We start from the raw sequence: 14,048 nt of genomic DNA on the forward strand, positions 1-14,048 counted from the left end.
CTGGAGAGATCCCTCGAAAGAACAATACCTCTTTGTCGGTTTGCAAACGGGACTGTTTCGCTCTGGCAAACAAGTGATGGTTGCTTAGCTATGCAATAACGATACTATCCTATCGCCTGCATTGTTATTTCGGACGAGAACTTCGCTTACAGCCTGCTTATATCTGTCAGTTATTTACGCCTAACGTGTTTCAAATGTTTCTTCACTGTATTACGTGAAATAACTCGATCGATAAACTCATAATAATTTCAATTGTAGGGGTAATTGGTATTTATTTTTAAGTTATACATACTTTTAAATCCAATTTAAGTGCTTTTCTATTACATTTTTTCTATAAATTTCATTGTTTTGATTAACTTTGTCGTTGTAATTAACTGTTGCCACCATTCTTCTCATGTTACTCTAAATAGTTAGTCACAAAAGTTTTCACACAAAGGAATAGCGAATCGTTCCATCAACTGAAGTATGACGTAAAACTTCTCGTTGTTGAAATACAATGCTTTATTTTACTTTTCGACGAACAAATTTTGCTTCCGAAACTCGTTTCAAAAGCTTGCGGCGCTAGAATATAACGGCCATTCCTGCAGAAACTTTCAGAGGGCTTCTCTCGATGAAAATATTGTATAGTTAAATATATAAATTTACTCCTATTTACTGTATTTATCGGCTTGACAACAATTCCTTTATAACAATTATCAATTCCTCTTTATAACATAATTTCGAAATGAAATACATCATATATGCAAACGAGCGCAATATCAATCGCAACGAATTTTTAATTACTATATTGAATAATGCTCTGTTATAACGCATTTCATTATTTTGTAGACCTTTGATTGTTGATATTACTCATCGATCTGTTATTATTTATACCTGTCAAATGACGTAATAAAATAATAAAATATGCAGAAATGTTCGCCTTGCAAATTCCGATCTGAAATAATCTCGTATATGTTTTTCTCGAAAAAGCTATTGATTATTAAATAAAGAGAATCAAAAGAAGAATCATGCGCGCAGTAATAATTTTATATACTTATATACACACACATACGCACACTTTGCACATTTGATTATCTTATATTTTTATATAGATAACACATATATCTTTTTTTTTTTAAGTTAAACGTATTAATTGCATTAAAAAATCTTGAAAACTGCGTGAAGAATGAGTGAACGCGTAGAAAAACATAGTGCTCTTTTTTCAGTGAACGAGCATGTATTAGTTGATTATGATTATTATTTTAGATATAATAAATCTGCAACTTCTAAATAAGGGTTTACGCGCGTGTGCATATTTTATTATTTTACTAAATGTATATTGAAAACAGTATGCATGAAATGCAAATTTTAGTTTTCAATAGTATTTAATTTTCTTAAGAAATCAATACTAAAAAAAATTATCACTTTTCATATATATTTTGTATCTATATATAATTTGGGATGTAAAAAAATGTTTGCAATTTTATTATCGACGCCTGTGTATTACGTAATACTCAATAGTAAATGTAATACAGTCCAGTAGAGCCGCAGCAGCATTGATTGTTATACTTATCAGTAAAATGTTATACCATATGACGCATATATATTGCGCGATAACCTCGGACAATGTTTTAAAGTTTTATGCTGCTTGAATTACGGAGGTTTAATTTGAAAGACACGCAACGAGTGTCACTCGGTTGATCGTCAAAGCATTAATGCTATAATTTATGGAAACGGTTGTATAAGGCTGTACGTCCACTGAATATTTCCGCTTTTAGCGGTTTGACGTGCATTTTGTCGGACACTTACTTATACAATAAACGTCAAATATTTCTTGTACCGTTGCACCCACGACTCCACTGCGCTGCTTTACTCGACGGTAGTGTCTTCACAAGGCAATCACGTCGCCGTGTCGTTGTGCAAGTCACTGCAGTGAAGCGTTCTACGTCTTATCTAATCTCTAAAAACGCCGGTCGGTGTCTGCTTCATCGCTTTGGCTTGGTAGTGAGAAAATATTGACGAACATTCTTTTGCTCTTAACACACGCTGTTAGACATTTTAGGATCACTCATATCTGGTTTTGCTTCGGTAATTACAATCGTACAGAAAGTGTTAATTGGGTTGAGTTCTCGTTTCTTACGTGATTCGATTTATTCTCAAATTGGCGAACTGTTTTTACCTTTTTTTAAGAAATTTTTTTCTTTTGTTTAATTTTTTGTAAATCTATTTAGGAAATAAAATCTCTACAATTTTTTTCGTACACCATTAGTGAAAATGCATTGTTTTATTTTTATTGATCTTAATTTAAGTAAGATATAAAAGTTATATGTAGGTACCTTGCGAGTTTCAAACGGATGACTTTAACGACGTTTAATCAAAACACAAAAGTAGTATTCTTAACTGGTGTACATTCTTTGCAGATGACGATTGACATGGTGACGTCGTAAAATCGACGCGACTTCACATTCTCCATGGATTATAAGTGATATCGTGGAAGAGAAATGATCATCATTGTGGGATTCTGTGAGAAACGTGTTCCTTAACGCGATTCGTCTATCCAAAACACCGCTAAGCGTCGTCATGACGCGTCTGGATCGCGCATGAACGATCACATGCCATTCCAGAGATCACCACGTCGACGATTCGGGAGAAGCTGGTGATTCGAGCGACGTGTCCAACGTCCAATAGTGTCTGACGTAGGTGGATTTGGGTGCATCGTAATAAAAAAGAAAGAAAGAGAAAACGTAACACGCGAGCAACGTATAAGCGAGAGAACTGCAAATGTGAAGTTCGTTGTGTCGACAGAAAAATACGCGAGTGCTGAATAAAAAGAGGCATACGAGGGATGCGTCCCACGGGCGAAGGGTGGGGTATTTGGTTACCGATAAGGCTTATCCGGAGATACGATGGTCGGTAACTGCGCTCGTCGAGTCGTCAGTCATAGTACTCAGGTGCCGTCGACGAGATCGTCGTGCCGCTCAGGTTACTATAATTTCGCGATTCGTGCATCATTCTGCAGCTCCAAGGAGGTATCTTGAAAGTGTCGCTTCCGCGGGCCAGGTGTCCAGTGGTATCGCGTGAGTCCAAAAGGTATAGGAAGTTGATTATAGTGAGAGAAAAACCGAGGGAAACGCGCTATAAAGTCACAACGACGAGCAAGAACGATAACGGGCAATCGCTGCCGCGTGAGCGATTAATCGTTGTTTTCCAGGGTGCCTCGAGTTTTTAATTTGACGCTTTAGCGCGTTAAGTGGACGGCGACAAAGAACGTCGACGTACATTGAGGGCGTGGGAGAGCATGGGCGAAAAGAAGTGAGGGGGAAAGTTGAGTAGAGGACTGGAGAGGCAAAAATGTGTACAGGACAAAAGGCTTAGGTGTAGCATATCAAGATACGGTCCCTCTGTCCTCCGCTCTCCTTCCATCCTGTCATTTTTTCCCTTTTCTCTTCGCTTTTTTCGCTGTCGCTTACGGCACAAGCCGCGAACTATGCTCCGTTTCGCCTCTATTTTCCCTATCTTCTCCGCCCCACCGCATCATACTCTTTGTACAGGTTCCGCTTCATGTGTTAAATTATGTGCGATCTCTTTGACATTCGACAACCGAAGTAGTTCCGGTAATTATATCCTCCGTCGCCACGAATTTACTCCACTTTGTCCTCAACTTCGCCTTTCGAACTAGCGTATTCCTGTATCCTCATCTTTTTGCCCTCGACGGACCTTCAAATGTAATCCGCAAGAAGCTAAAATCTCTTCACCGTGAGTTCTTACACCCATCGCGTCGGCTCGACTTTTCTTCCTTTCGCGTTGCTTAGTGGCAGGTTTGCAAGTACCTATTCAATTCTCTCTTGATTTTGTAAGAACACACCTAGTAAAACCGACGAGCCTTTACTTTGAATTGCTTTAACTCTGATTCTTTTTTTAGTCTATATAACCGACGGTAATCCTTTCTTGATCTCACAATTAATGATTAATATCATATAAACGCTCTCACTAAATCGCCCGCAATGTTGAATTTAAAACGAATAATAGATTGAAGAAAGTTGTGAATTTATTTTATATGTATAACGACTGTTCTTTTGTAACTCTGCTTGATTCTGTTAGTCAGAGATTGAGAGATTAATTTTAATTCAATTTTAGCTAGAAAACAACAAATATAGTGCCCCAGTTAGGTAAAAAATTGAATTATCTATTTTTGATAAAATTCTAGGAAGCCGCAAATAATCATTTCTATTAATAAGTCAGGCACAGTCGATTTAGAACGAATTATATACATATATATACTTTTTAAGTTATATATAAATAATAAATAAAGTCTAATTTTTATTTTCTATTTTTTAAATTAAACTTGAGGTCTCAATTATATTAAAATTACAAATATTATTTACATAAGTGGAGTAGTCAAAGTAGCTATATATAATTTGTGCAAAATCTAAAAAAACACCATTCTAACATTTGACACACATTTAAAGATTTTAAATCCCATCCATCTTTTCGCTTTATAATTTTCCCGCTTTGATTTTGTCAAAGTTAAAGACGCTTTCGTTCGTAGAGTTTCATTCTATATTGCAATGGGAAATCGGCAAATGCTCCTTCGCGCCAAGTCGGAAACTAATTCGAATTCTCAGGCGACGGATTCCGCCGTCGTATCGTTCCGCTGGAGCTCCATCAGTTTCTTCCTATCGCGCATATCTCCCACGTTCTTCGTTCTTCCGCGCGCCGGGCTCCCAAGACTTGACCCGCTGTGAGACGTGCGCGATACAAAAGGGAGTTCGTGGACCGGTAATTTGGGACTCGGGAGTTACGCAGATGGGAAAGGCGAGGCGAGGCGCGAAAGTGAGAGATAGAAGGAGGAAAAGGACGAAAACTGGGCGGTGAACGGGCAACGAAATCAGCCTCCTCTTCCATCCTCGCTTGCGCGCCGCACATGACTCGAGTTTCTAATTAAACTTAAACTTTTAATTGACTCGTTGTAAAGCAGTTTACAACGCACGCGCCCGCTTAGCCAGTTTTTCTCTACGGTGTCGTCCCGTGTTCTCCAGTTCGACGTTTGTCTCCGCTTTTCTCCGGTTTTCTCTCGTCTTCACCATGTTTTACGATCCGCATGAACGGATCACAATGCCGAAGTTTGCTATCGATAAGACGCCAAGATCTTATTAAGAAAAGTAGCTGAACATTATGTTTATTAATAAACGTGTTGCATTATTCTAATAAATATTATATGAGTTATGTTATTTATTTACATTTGTATATGTAATATTTAGTAGTTTAATAAAATGAAATTTTAATTAAATTTTAGTTAATGGAATAAAAGAAAGTATATTTTTGCTTTTTTTATTTATATTTGAATATAATGATAAAACTTTTTATATCTATATACAATTGATTATATTTGAATAGATTAAACTAAGAAGCAGGTATTGTAGGAATATAAAGATGTTAGATCATTAATTTTTTGATAACTTTCATTAAAAAAATAGTGTTATACGTATTCCATCAAAAATTAATTTTACTTTAATCTCTGAATACGAGACTTTAAAAATGACGCAGAGAATTAAAATACAGTGGAAACAAAAATAAATGCATGATATGATTTAAGTATATTTTTAATTATTATTGTAACAATCAGTCTGCATTAGTAGCATTGCACGTACCTATTGTGTCAATCAAACAAATTTAATGTATTTTGATAATGACATACAATTTATCCATGAATGTAGATGTAATTCTTATATCACCGGTACTTGTCCACAGGGTTTCGTATTCGCACCCACAGTTGGATCGTGTCGCAACGGATCTCAAAAGACGCTCCAATATCTGTCTGGATTCTAAAGTATACGAAACGAAAGGTCGGATATCGATCACTATCAGTCACCGCTGGTACGAATTGAACAAGACCTCAACAGGATTAGTCTTTCCGCGTACTTTCGTGTTGTCGGTGTGCTTAATCCACGTGATGAGTGTGTGCTCCTCGTGCTAAGATTTCGATTCGTTTCCGAGCGCGAACGTGATTCGTGAATCGAGAGTGTCCTGTGTTGTTCGTAGTTTACCCGAGACGCTAGAAGTAGCTTGTTCGTGCACATACTGTAGAGTTTGAGGGTTGACGCCTTCAAACCGCAAGCGTACAATAATCCTGTCTTCCTCAACGATAAACGAGACCGAGCGAAGGAGGCACCGACACCCGGTCGCCAAACGGACTCCCATGAAAATGTTACAGTCGCTAAATGCTCTGGCGGGTAAAATCTCGCCGGGCTCACCTACCGACAGCAACGCCAACAAGGTGCACATGCATAATAACAACAATAATAACAACAACGTGGTGCATCACCATCCCTATTCCAAACAGCAGACCCAGCCGTCCCCGTCGCACTCGGCCAACGGCGACCAAAAGGAAAATACGTGAGTTTTTTTTCTATTATTTTTACACTGCAAAGTTGTTTAAAAAAAATTACAAAAAGAATTTTTGTGTATTGTTTATTTTAAGTTATTTTAAACACAGTCGTATTTTTAGGATAAGAGAAGTAACTTATTTTTAACAATATTAAATCTTAAATATCATTGAACCGTACATATGAGGAACACAACCAATAAGAAACAAAGCTTTTAACGGTCTATACCTATAGCTGAATTTAAAAAAATATTATCTCGGCCGGGAGTAATAATTTTCGCAATAAAAGAATTAATTATTTGCAGATTTTAATATACGTCGTTATATATATATATATATATATATATATATATATTTAAAATCGATCTAAGTTGTGTAAAGAACATCAAAAATTGTTAAATTGCTAGTCAATTTAACTCGTAATATTACTGTGGTAGTATAGTAAAGTTTGCGTTTTAAGACTGAAAAATCGGCGCACAGTTTAAAAGACTACATACGTAGTATAGAATAAATTCACACGGAATTTGATCTAGCTAGACCGTTAAAGGCTTTGTTTCTCATTGGTTAACTTATTTTTAGATAACCAATTTATTTATCTTATTATTTGGTAAATACTGTAAATGGTATTGTATACATATACATGGCAATTATATATGTGATAGTTTTTGAGATCTTTACTTTTTGTTATTATTTGTAAATATTTTTGACAGTTAAGCATTAAACTGTTATTGTGCAAATTATCGTTTTTTTAATAAGCATTGGAATATTAAGTAACAATAAAAGTAACGTTAGATTATTTACTGAGGTAAATTGTTAATTGTCATAACAAAACACAATGATGTTCATTTGTATATTGCTGAATAATTACTGACTAATATGAAAGTAGGTCGCCCATGTTGCGATTACTCATTTCACACTAATAACAGGCTACGGAAATTTCTGCATTATGCTATGTAGATCGGCAAATCTCATACCCCATCGGCAATCTGTTAAAATGTTTTGTTTACGCTAATATGGCTAACATATATCATACAGAACTCTATGTTACGCCTCATTTCAGTTAATTAGCATATTCAAGAGGTGGTTGCAACAATGTTAACATTAACATATATAACTAAAGTTTCTTGCTTTATACCAATGACATAATACAATGTAGCGTAGTGCTGACACTGTTATTATATCCAACAATTGTTACTTAACACGCGAGAAACAGCTCTGCTATCGATAAATTTAAGCTACGTCACTAATTTAAATTATATTTTATTCTAGTATAATTATGGATAATGCACTAATTTTTTAATAAAAAATTATTAATTCGACTTAAATAATTAAAAATTATTATGTCCTAAATTGTCATAATATAATCGAAAGGGTTTCCTATATAAGAACCAAACAATCAATTTTTTAAAATCTGAATTATGGCGTTAAATTATTTTCTATCAGCAACGTCACATACTTGGTCACAGTGAATAATTTTGTATCAGCAAGAGTTAAATGTCTCAGAGAGAGAGAAAAAATAATAAGAGTTTAATATTTGTAAAGGATAATTTTTTTGTTAAGGTTGGTTTATAAAATTTTGAATACAAATATTAAAAAAAATTTTTTGCTTTACATATGGAGAAAATTTTTTATCAATTATAAATATAAAATTTTACCATATTTAGTGATGTAAAAGTGGAATTTGATAACTTAAATATTATTGGTGAGAGAGATGATAGGAATCTTTAATGTTGTATGCAAAAGACGTTTTATAAATAATTATAATAACAGTATATATACTGTTATTATATATAATAAAAAAATTGTATTTTGCTCTAATACAAAATATAAGGCGTTTTGTCAAATTTATAAATTTTACTTTAATGTTATAATAAAATTAGTTGCTATTATGTTATTACATTTTAGTACATATAACTTTCATGAATTAGAGATTATTAATAAATCAGAGAGAATCACATAAAATTTTTTGAAATACCATGTTGTTCTACGTGATTATCATGATTTTCAGAATAAATTCTAAGAGAAAATTTTCTCCGTATATATATTTTAAATAATATTTTCGTTATTTTCTTTTATCACTATTAAAATTATAAAAAATAAATGTAAAATGTAAATAGATAAAAAATTAAGCTTAAAGATTTAAAAAATGGATTCTACTAAAATATTAATTAAAGTCTAACAATTTTTAAATATTAATTAAAGTCTAAGGGCCGGTTGTTCCATCTTTCGGTAAATTTTATTCGTTAGGTAAGTAGCAAGATTACCCAATCACATACGCTGATCGGCACATTTACCTGACAGGTAAAATTTACCGGAAGGTGGAACAACTGGTCCTAACACTGTTACACATAACATCTATTACGAAGAAAAATTACCATATTTATATAATGGACAGTTTAAAAATGAGAAGGTTTTTTTTGTAAACTTAACTTTTTCAACTTGTTTTGTTTTTATGGAAACCATCATTAATTTGATATAACGTTTATATGAGAATTGTGTAATTCTTAAAAAACTTTAAAGTTATTTTATGGCTTATGACAGCTTTATTCACAAAAGATAGAAAGAATGCTATTTCGGTTGTAACAATTGCAAAAATTCTTTTATTTTCACTAAGAAGATACTGTGGCGTTTTGAGTAATCGTTAACTTCTATTTTTCTCTCTGTTTTAATTTGTGACGAACGACTGGAAAATGTAATTTAACGCTTATCCTGTGCCGTTTGTTGCTCACTTCTTTTTTCCATAATTTTATTGCTCGTGAAAACTGAGAATGAGATACTTCATGGCATGGAAAAAAATATGCTATAAGAATGTCGGATGCAAGACTTCCTTCGTAACGAAAAGTCAAGCGGAAGAGAAGAGGAAGCATATAATATTAGAGGCATAATATATAAGAAACATTACGCTTTGAAGCATGCACCCTTCCTTCCTGTCGAGTCAAGAATCCTTCGGAACATCTTGATCAACAAAGACAAGATTTCGTTAAAATAAACAACATAGAGGTCCAAATTCTACTAACTGCATCTCAACGGCTTTCAAGAGAGCGCTCGAAAATGCGACCTGCTTATGTCATCATAGATAACCCGTAACTTTTTTATAAGCACGGCTTTAAAAAGTCTGTTTACGAGGACAAAGAGGCTCCTAGAACAAGGGCTCATGTTTCTACTCTATGTTCCCTTCTAATGGAAAAAGTATTTATGCGCAGAAAATGTCGCGACGTTCTTTATCATCGTATTTCGTATTTAAAAGTATTTCCTTCAGCGTGAGCTCTGGTATTCTTTTAAGAATCATAAAAGAGACAGAGACAGAGAGCTATATGGCGTAAAGAAAAGAGAATAAAAGAGAAGGAAGGACAAGGGAATGTTTGTAGAGAAAAGATTTTTTTCATCGTCAGGAAAGAGTCAAGAGAGTATTGTCGCGGCAGCAAGGGGTGCTCTTCGCTTCATTATTTTGTTACGTCGCGTAAACGCATCTCTCTAGAATGGGAAGGAAGTTGGGAAGGCCTAAAATAACTCGCTGGCATTCCTCGATGTGAGAGGGCTAAATCCTCTCCCTCAGCCTTCGGTGCGACATTGCGCCATTCTTCACCTCTCTCATCGCTGCTCCTAAGTCTTTTTCATCTACCCCCTGCCGAGTGAATGTCGCTAAAATATGTACCCGTCTTATGTAAAACGAGCGCGATTCGAAGAGCGGAATTTCTCCTTTCTTAGATATGCCGAGGCTCGCTGAAATTTTAATATAATGAACAAATGCATTCGAATAATTTGTAAAACTGAAAAATCGAATTGTATAAACTAAAACGAATTTATCTTTAATTAGCTAATTGCTTAGTATTCAGTGAAGAATAAATTATTCGTCAAAAGGGACAAAGAAAAAAAGGTTATTGTAGTGTCCATTTATCAGGTACGATTCATTTTTTTAATAAAACGCTCGTAAATAATTCGTGTAACATAGCCAGTTTCTGTATGACGTAAATAAAAAAAGTAATAGCTTATATTAAATTATTATACAATGCCAATAGATACTTTACCCATTTTTTGTTAAATGAATAATGTGCGCACATTTTATTCCTATGAAATTTAATTTTTATATCGTATGCTATCAAAATAGAATAATAAAAGTAAATTATTGAATAGACCGAATGTAACGGTACTTTGTCAGAGATAAATTCTTTTTTTAATATAATTATTTATTGCACTGCCAATAAATCACATAAAATAGTATCGCTAAATAGAAAGCACAACATATTGTCACGTATAATGCTTGTAACATAAAATAAATGATATATCGATGTCCGCATGACACATATGATGTTTATTTTAATTTTACGCCATACAAATATATATGTCGATATTGCTATATGACGCATATTATTTATAGCATTATCTGCTACGTATTGCCACAATGAGTAACTCGATTGCATCATTTACCTTAATAAGCGGTGCACAATACGGTAATATAAATAATTTTATCTAGATAAATAATACGCGTTATATTCCTTCTAAATCGAGTGATAGACGATAGTAAGTTAAATTGTTACATAAGTTTACAAGAGCACACACTAACGGTAGATTAGGTTCCTTGACAATTGTAAGGGTTAAGTGATATGTGCGGCTCTAGGGAGGAATTCGTTTAACAAAAGGGTCGCTTTGGACCCTAAAGGTCGTACGGAGGTCTCTTTATCTAGATTCGAATGCTTCACTGCGTTGGAAACACATAGAAATTAATTTCTACTTGTCGACAGGTACGATTTCTATCTGCTTGCCTCGGAGAACGATTAGGATACCCTGTGCAGTTTACTCACTGTGAATTACGTAAATATTTGTCGCTTTCGAGCAACTCGAATAGTGCTCTACGTTGACGCGCATTCGTCGCATTATCGCGTTGTATCTAGATAAGCGCTGATAACAATTCTTATCAAATTGTAAATCGCCATCTTGAAAGAGACAAACTTTTTTTTCGTGCTTTGTTTGCAGAGTGTTCTTTTGATTTTATATCATTTTACGTAATATGTATTTTTATTTAAAAATTGTACAAAATTAAATAGTACATTTAAGAAGAAAACATATAAATAGGACTAAGACCCTAATATACATTTTTATAATAATAATATGTATACAAATAGAAATTAATTATATACCGCCGTGTTGGTAGAAAAATAATTAGACTCCAACCGAAATTTCGTACACATTGACTGTGCCTAGTAACTTTCACTTTACCAATGAGAATATTTTATTTTAAATTAGTCAATTAGCGATGTATCGGAAACTTTCTGCTGCAAACCAAGTCAATGCTAACTCTTCTTTTTTTATCTTTTTTGATTCGTCAAGTCGAAATTGAATAAAATCGAACATTGATCGGAAGTAAAAGAGGTGGTTTCGGTCGGACTTTAAAAATAATACACGTTAAAAATTAGCATTAGGGTTACAATATTCGAATTTTGAAAACTCATATGACGTAGTTTAAAGACTATATATAAAAATATAAGGAAGTAAAGTTATGTATATTCATTGTGTCCTAATTAAAAATTATTTCAATTTAAAATTTGAAAAATGCTTTATTAAATTGCTGATTTTAGGATGTGTGAATTTTTTTTTAATACAGCGGTATCATAAGCGTTCTGAAAAACATTGTATTTTATTTGACTGTTGTAAACATTAATTTGATAATTTATCATCGCTACTTACTTTCTCTAATCATTTTTAAATTCACAATACATATATAGATTGTCTCTCACCAAAACACATTGCTTTTTCGACTTTTGTTAGTGACATCGATCATATCTCGACCTGTCGCGTCATCAACACACGTCTACTATACCCATGCCATTAACGCGTGGGGTTGCAATACTTGTGGCGCAAGAGTAACACTACGAGATTGGAAATTATATTATCCAATAGGAATTGGAACTCTCTGCAAACAGCATTACCACGCCATCCATCTTCCTATCGGCACCTCCTCTCCAACAAACTTTACCGATAGATCATTTTTCTATCTTCGAGTTGTCGTATCCGGTCACGTATCCTGGCCGTAGATTCTCGTATTCTGCCTTCGTAGCAAGTTCCATGGACTATTCGGATCGCTCGCATACTCGCTAGTCGCGTCCGCTTTCACGAAAATTAAATCCGTATCGATGAAGCGTCGAACGCAAAGTCCGAGTCCTCTTTTCCGCACTTTTACCCGCGGTAAAATCGATCGCGCGTACGCGACAGATATCGTCGTTGTCGCACTCTGTCGAAAGCAGAAATGGGAAGCGCTTAAAATCCGTGCGAAGCTACGACAGTGCAATCCTGTCGGAAGAATTGGAAAGATTTACTAAAGCCACTAACAGAAATCAAGACATCAGACATTGAGAGTCTACCATTGTTAGGCTTCGGTACTTCAGCATCTCTCGCATTGACAAACGTTTTAGCGACGAACGTGATCGTTCTTTGGATAGCGAAAGAAAGATAAAACGGATAACACACGTCTGAAACTTGAAGCTGTCATCTTCGATAAAATAAACCGATGTCATTCTCTTTTTTAGAAAATAATAAAAAAAGTACAATCAATATACACAAACTATATATATATTAAGTCATTTTACATAAATATGATGGATGCTGCAGAAAGAAGAAAAGCGAATGAAAACACAATATGTAATTATGCTAAACGTCTTCTGGTGGAAGAGATTGGAATTTTTTAATAAATTTTGATAATATAATGCAAGAGCATACATACACACATTTTATTGTCCCTTATTAAATTACAATAATTTGTGTTACAAATATTCGTAATAAAGTACATGTTCTTTTGTCAGATTTATTAAAATATGAATAAGGTACTATCCAGACATCATAAAAGCTTCAGATTTTCATCTTTCGATTTATTTATGTATTCCGGAAGGAGCTTGTCAACACAAAATTCCGCTAAATCTTTTCAAAAGTGCTCGGTATGCACTTCTGGCGAGCGTACGAATAAGAGACATAAGGAGTTGGGTGAAAGAGGAGGCGATCTCGAGTGCTGGGTAGCAGTCTGGAGGAGGAAAGGACGGTGGGAGAAGGCATCGTCTGAGAAAAATCTGACAAATCCGACAAATCCAAATACAGAAAATCCTGCCGAGCACGCGCCTATCCGCCACTTGAAGATATGCCGTCTTCCCTTTCCTTAGCCTTCCTATACGCGCATCCGGCCGAACCACCCATCCTACCTATTTCCTTCACCTTGGCACGTGTGCAGACGCTGGCTTCCTACTCGTGTCGGTGGTTGCGTTCTCCTTGTAGGCGTAAGCAGTCCCCAAGCATGGCGTCGCCCATGAGGCACATAGCACGTAGCCGTGATATTGTCACATGCCTCCGGTGCAAAGCTCCAAATTGTATCGTCGTCGCCGCTGCGGTGCATGTGCGACCGACGAGTCTCCTCTGCGTGCGTCTGCTCGCACTTTCCCCTCTTTCAGGCCCATCCTCGATTTTCCCCATACCACTTACTCCGACGACAATAATATCCGACACGCTCCAGCTATTTCTCCTCTTTTCGAGCTGACGGCATTGTCTTGCAGTGTCTTTTTTCTTCTTTCATTTTCTCGTCTCTACTATGCAACGATTGGAACGGCACGTCCGAAAGCGTGGAATGTAAGAAACGAGCGCGATTGAGCTAAAAAAAAAAAGAAAAACGTTCGTGATTGCTTTAACAGAATTCTGATAGAGC

The 14,048-nt window shown here is 35.1% G+C and overlaps 1 protein-coding gene across 4 annotated transcripts in view; it reads left to right on the plus strand.

Moving 5' to 3' along the window:
* The window catches only part of LOC108782294 (CUGBP Elav-like family member 2), a 398,455-nt gene that overhangs the window by 133,523 nt on the left and 250,884 nt on the right, over positions 1–14,048 (plus strand). For 2 of the 4 annotated variants that reach the window (XM_018550531.1, XM_018550530.1), the window contains exons 2-3: positions 2,400–3,069; positions 5,731–6,375. In XM_018550531.1, the coding sequence (XP_018406033.1) occupies positions 6,179–6,375 (197 nt within the window). In that variant the 5' untranslated portion in view covers positions 2,400–3,069; positions 5,731–6,178. The remainder of the gene's footprint in view (positions 1–2,399; positions 3,070–5,730; positions 6,376–14,048) is intronic. The other 2 variants (XM_018550532.1, XM_018550533.1) reach the window with 2 other exon arrangements.

Source organism: Cyphomyrmex costatus, unplaced genomic scaffold (assembly GCF_001594065.2).
Source record: "Cyphomyrmex costatus isolate MS0001 unplaced genomic scaffold, Ccosl1.0 scaffold123, whole genome shotgun sequence".
Lineage (NCBI taxonomy): Eukaryota > Metazoa > Arthropoda > Insecta > Hymenoptera > Formicidae > Cyphomyrmex > Cyphomyrmex costatus.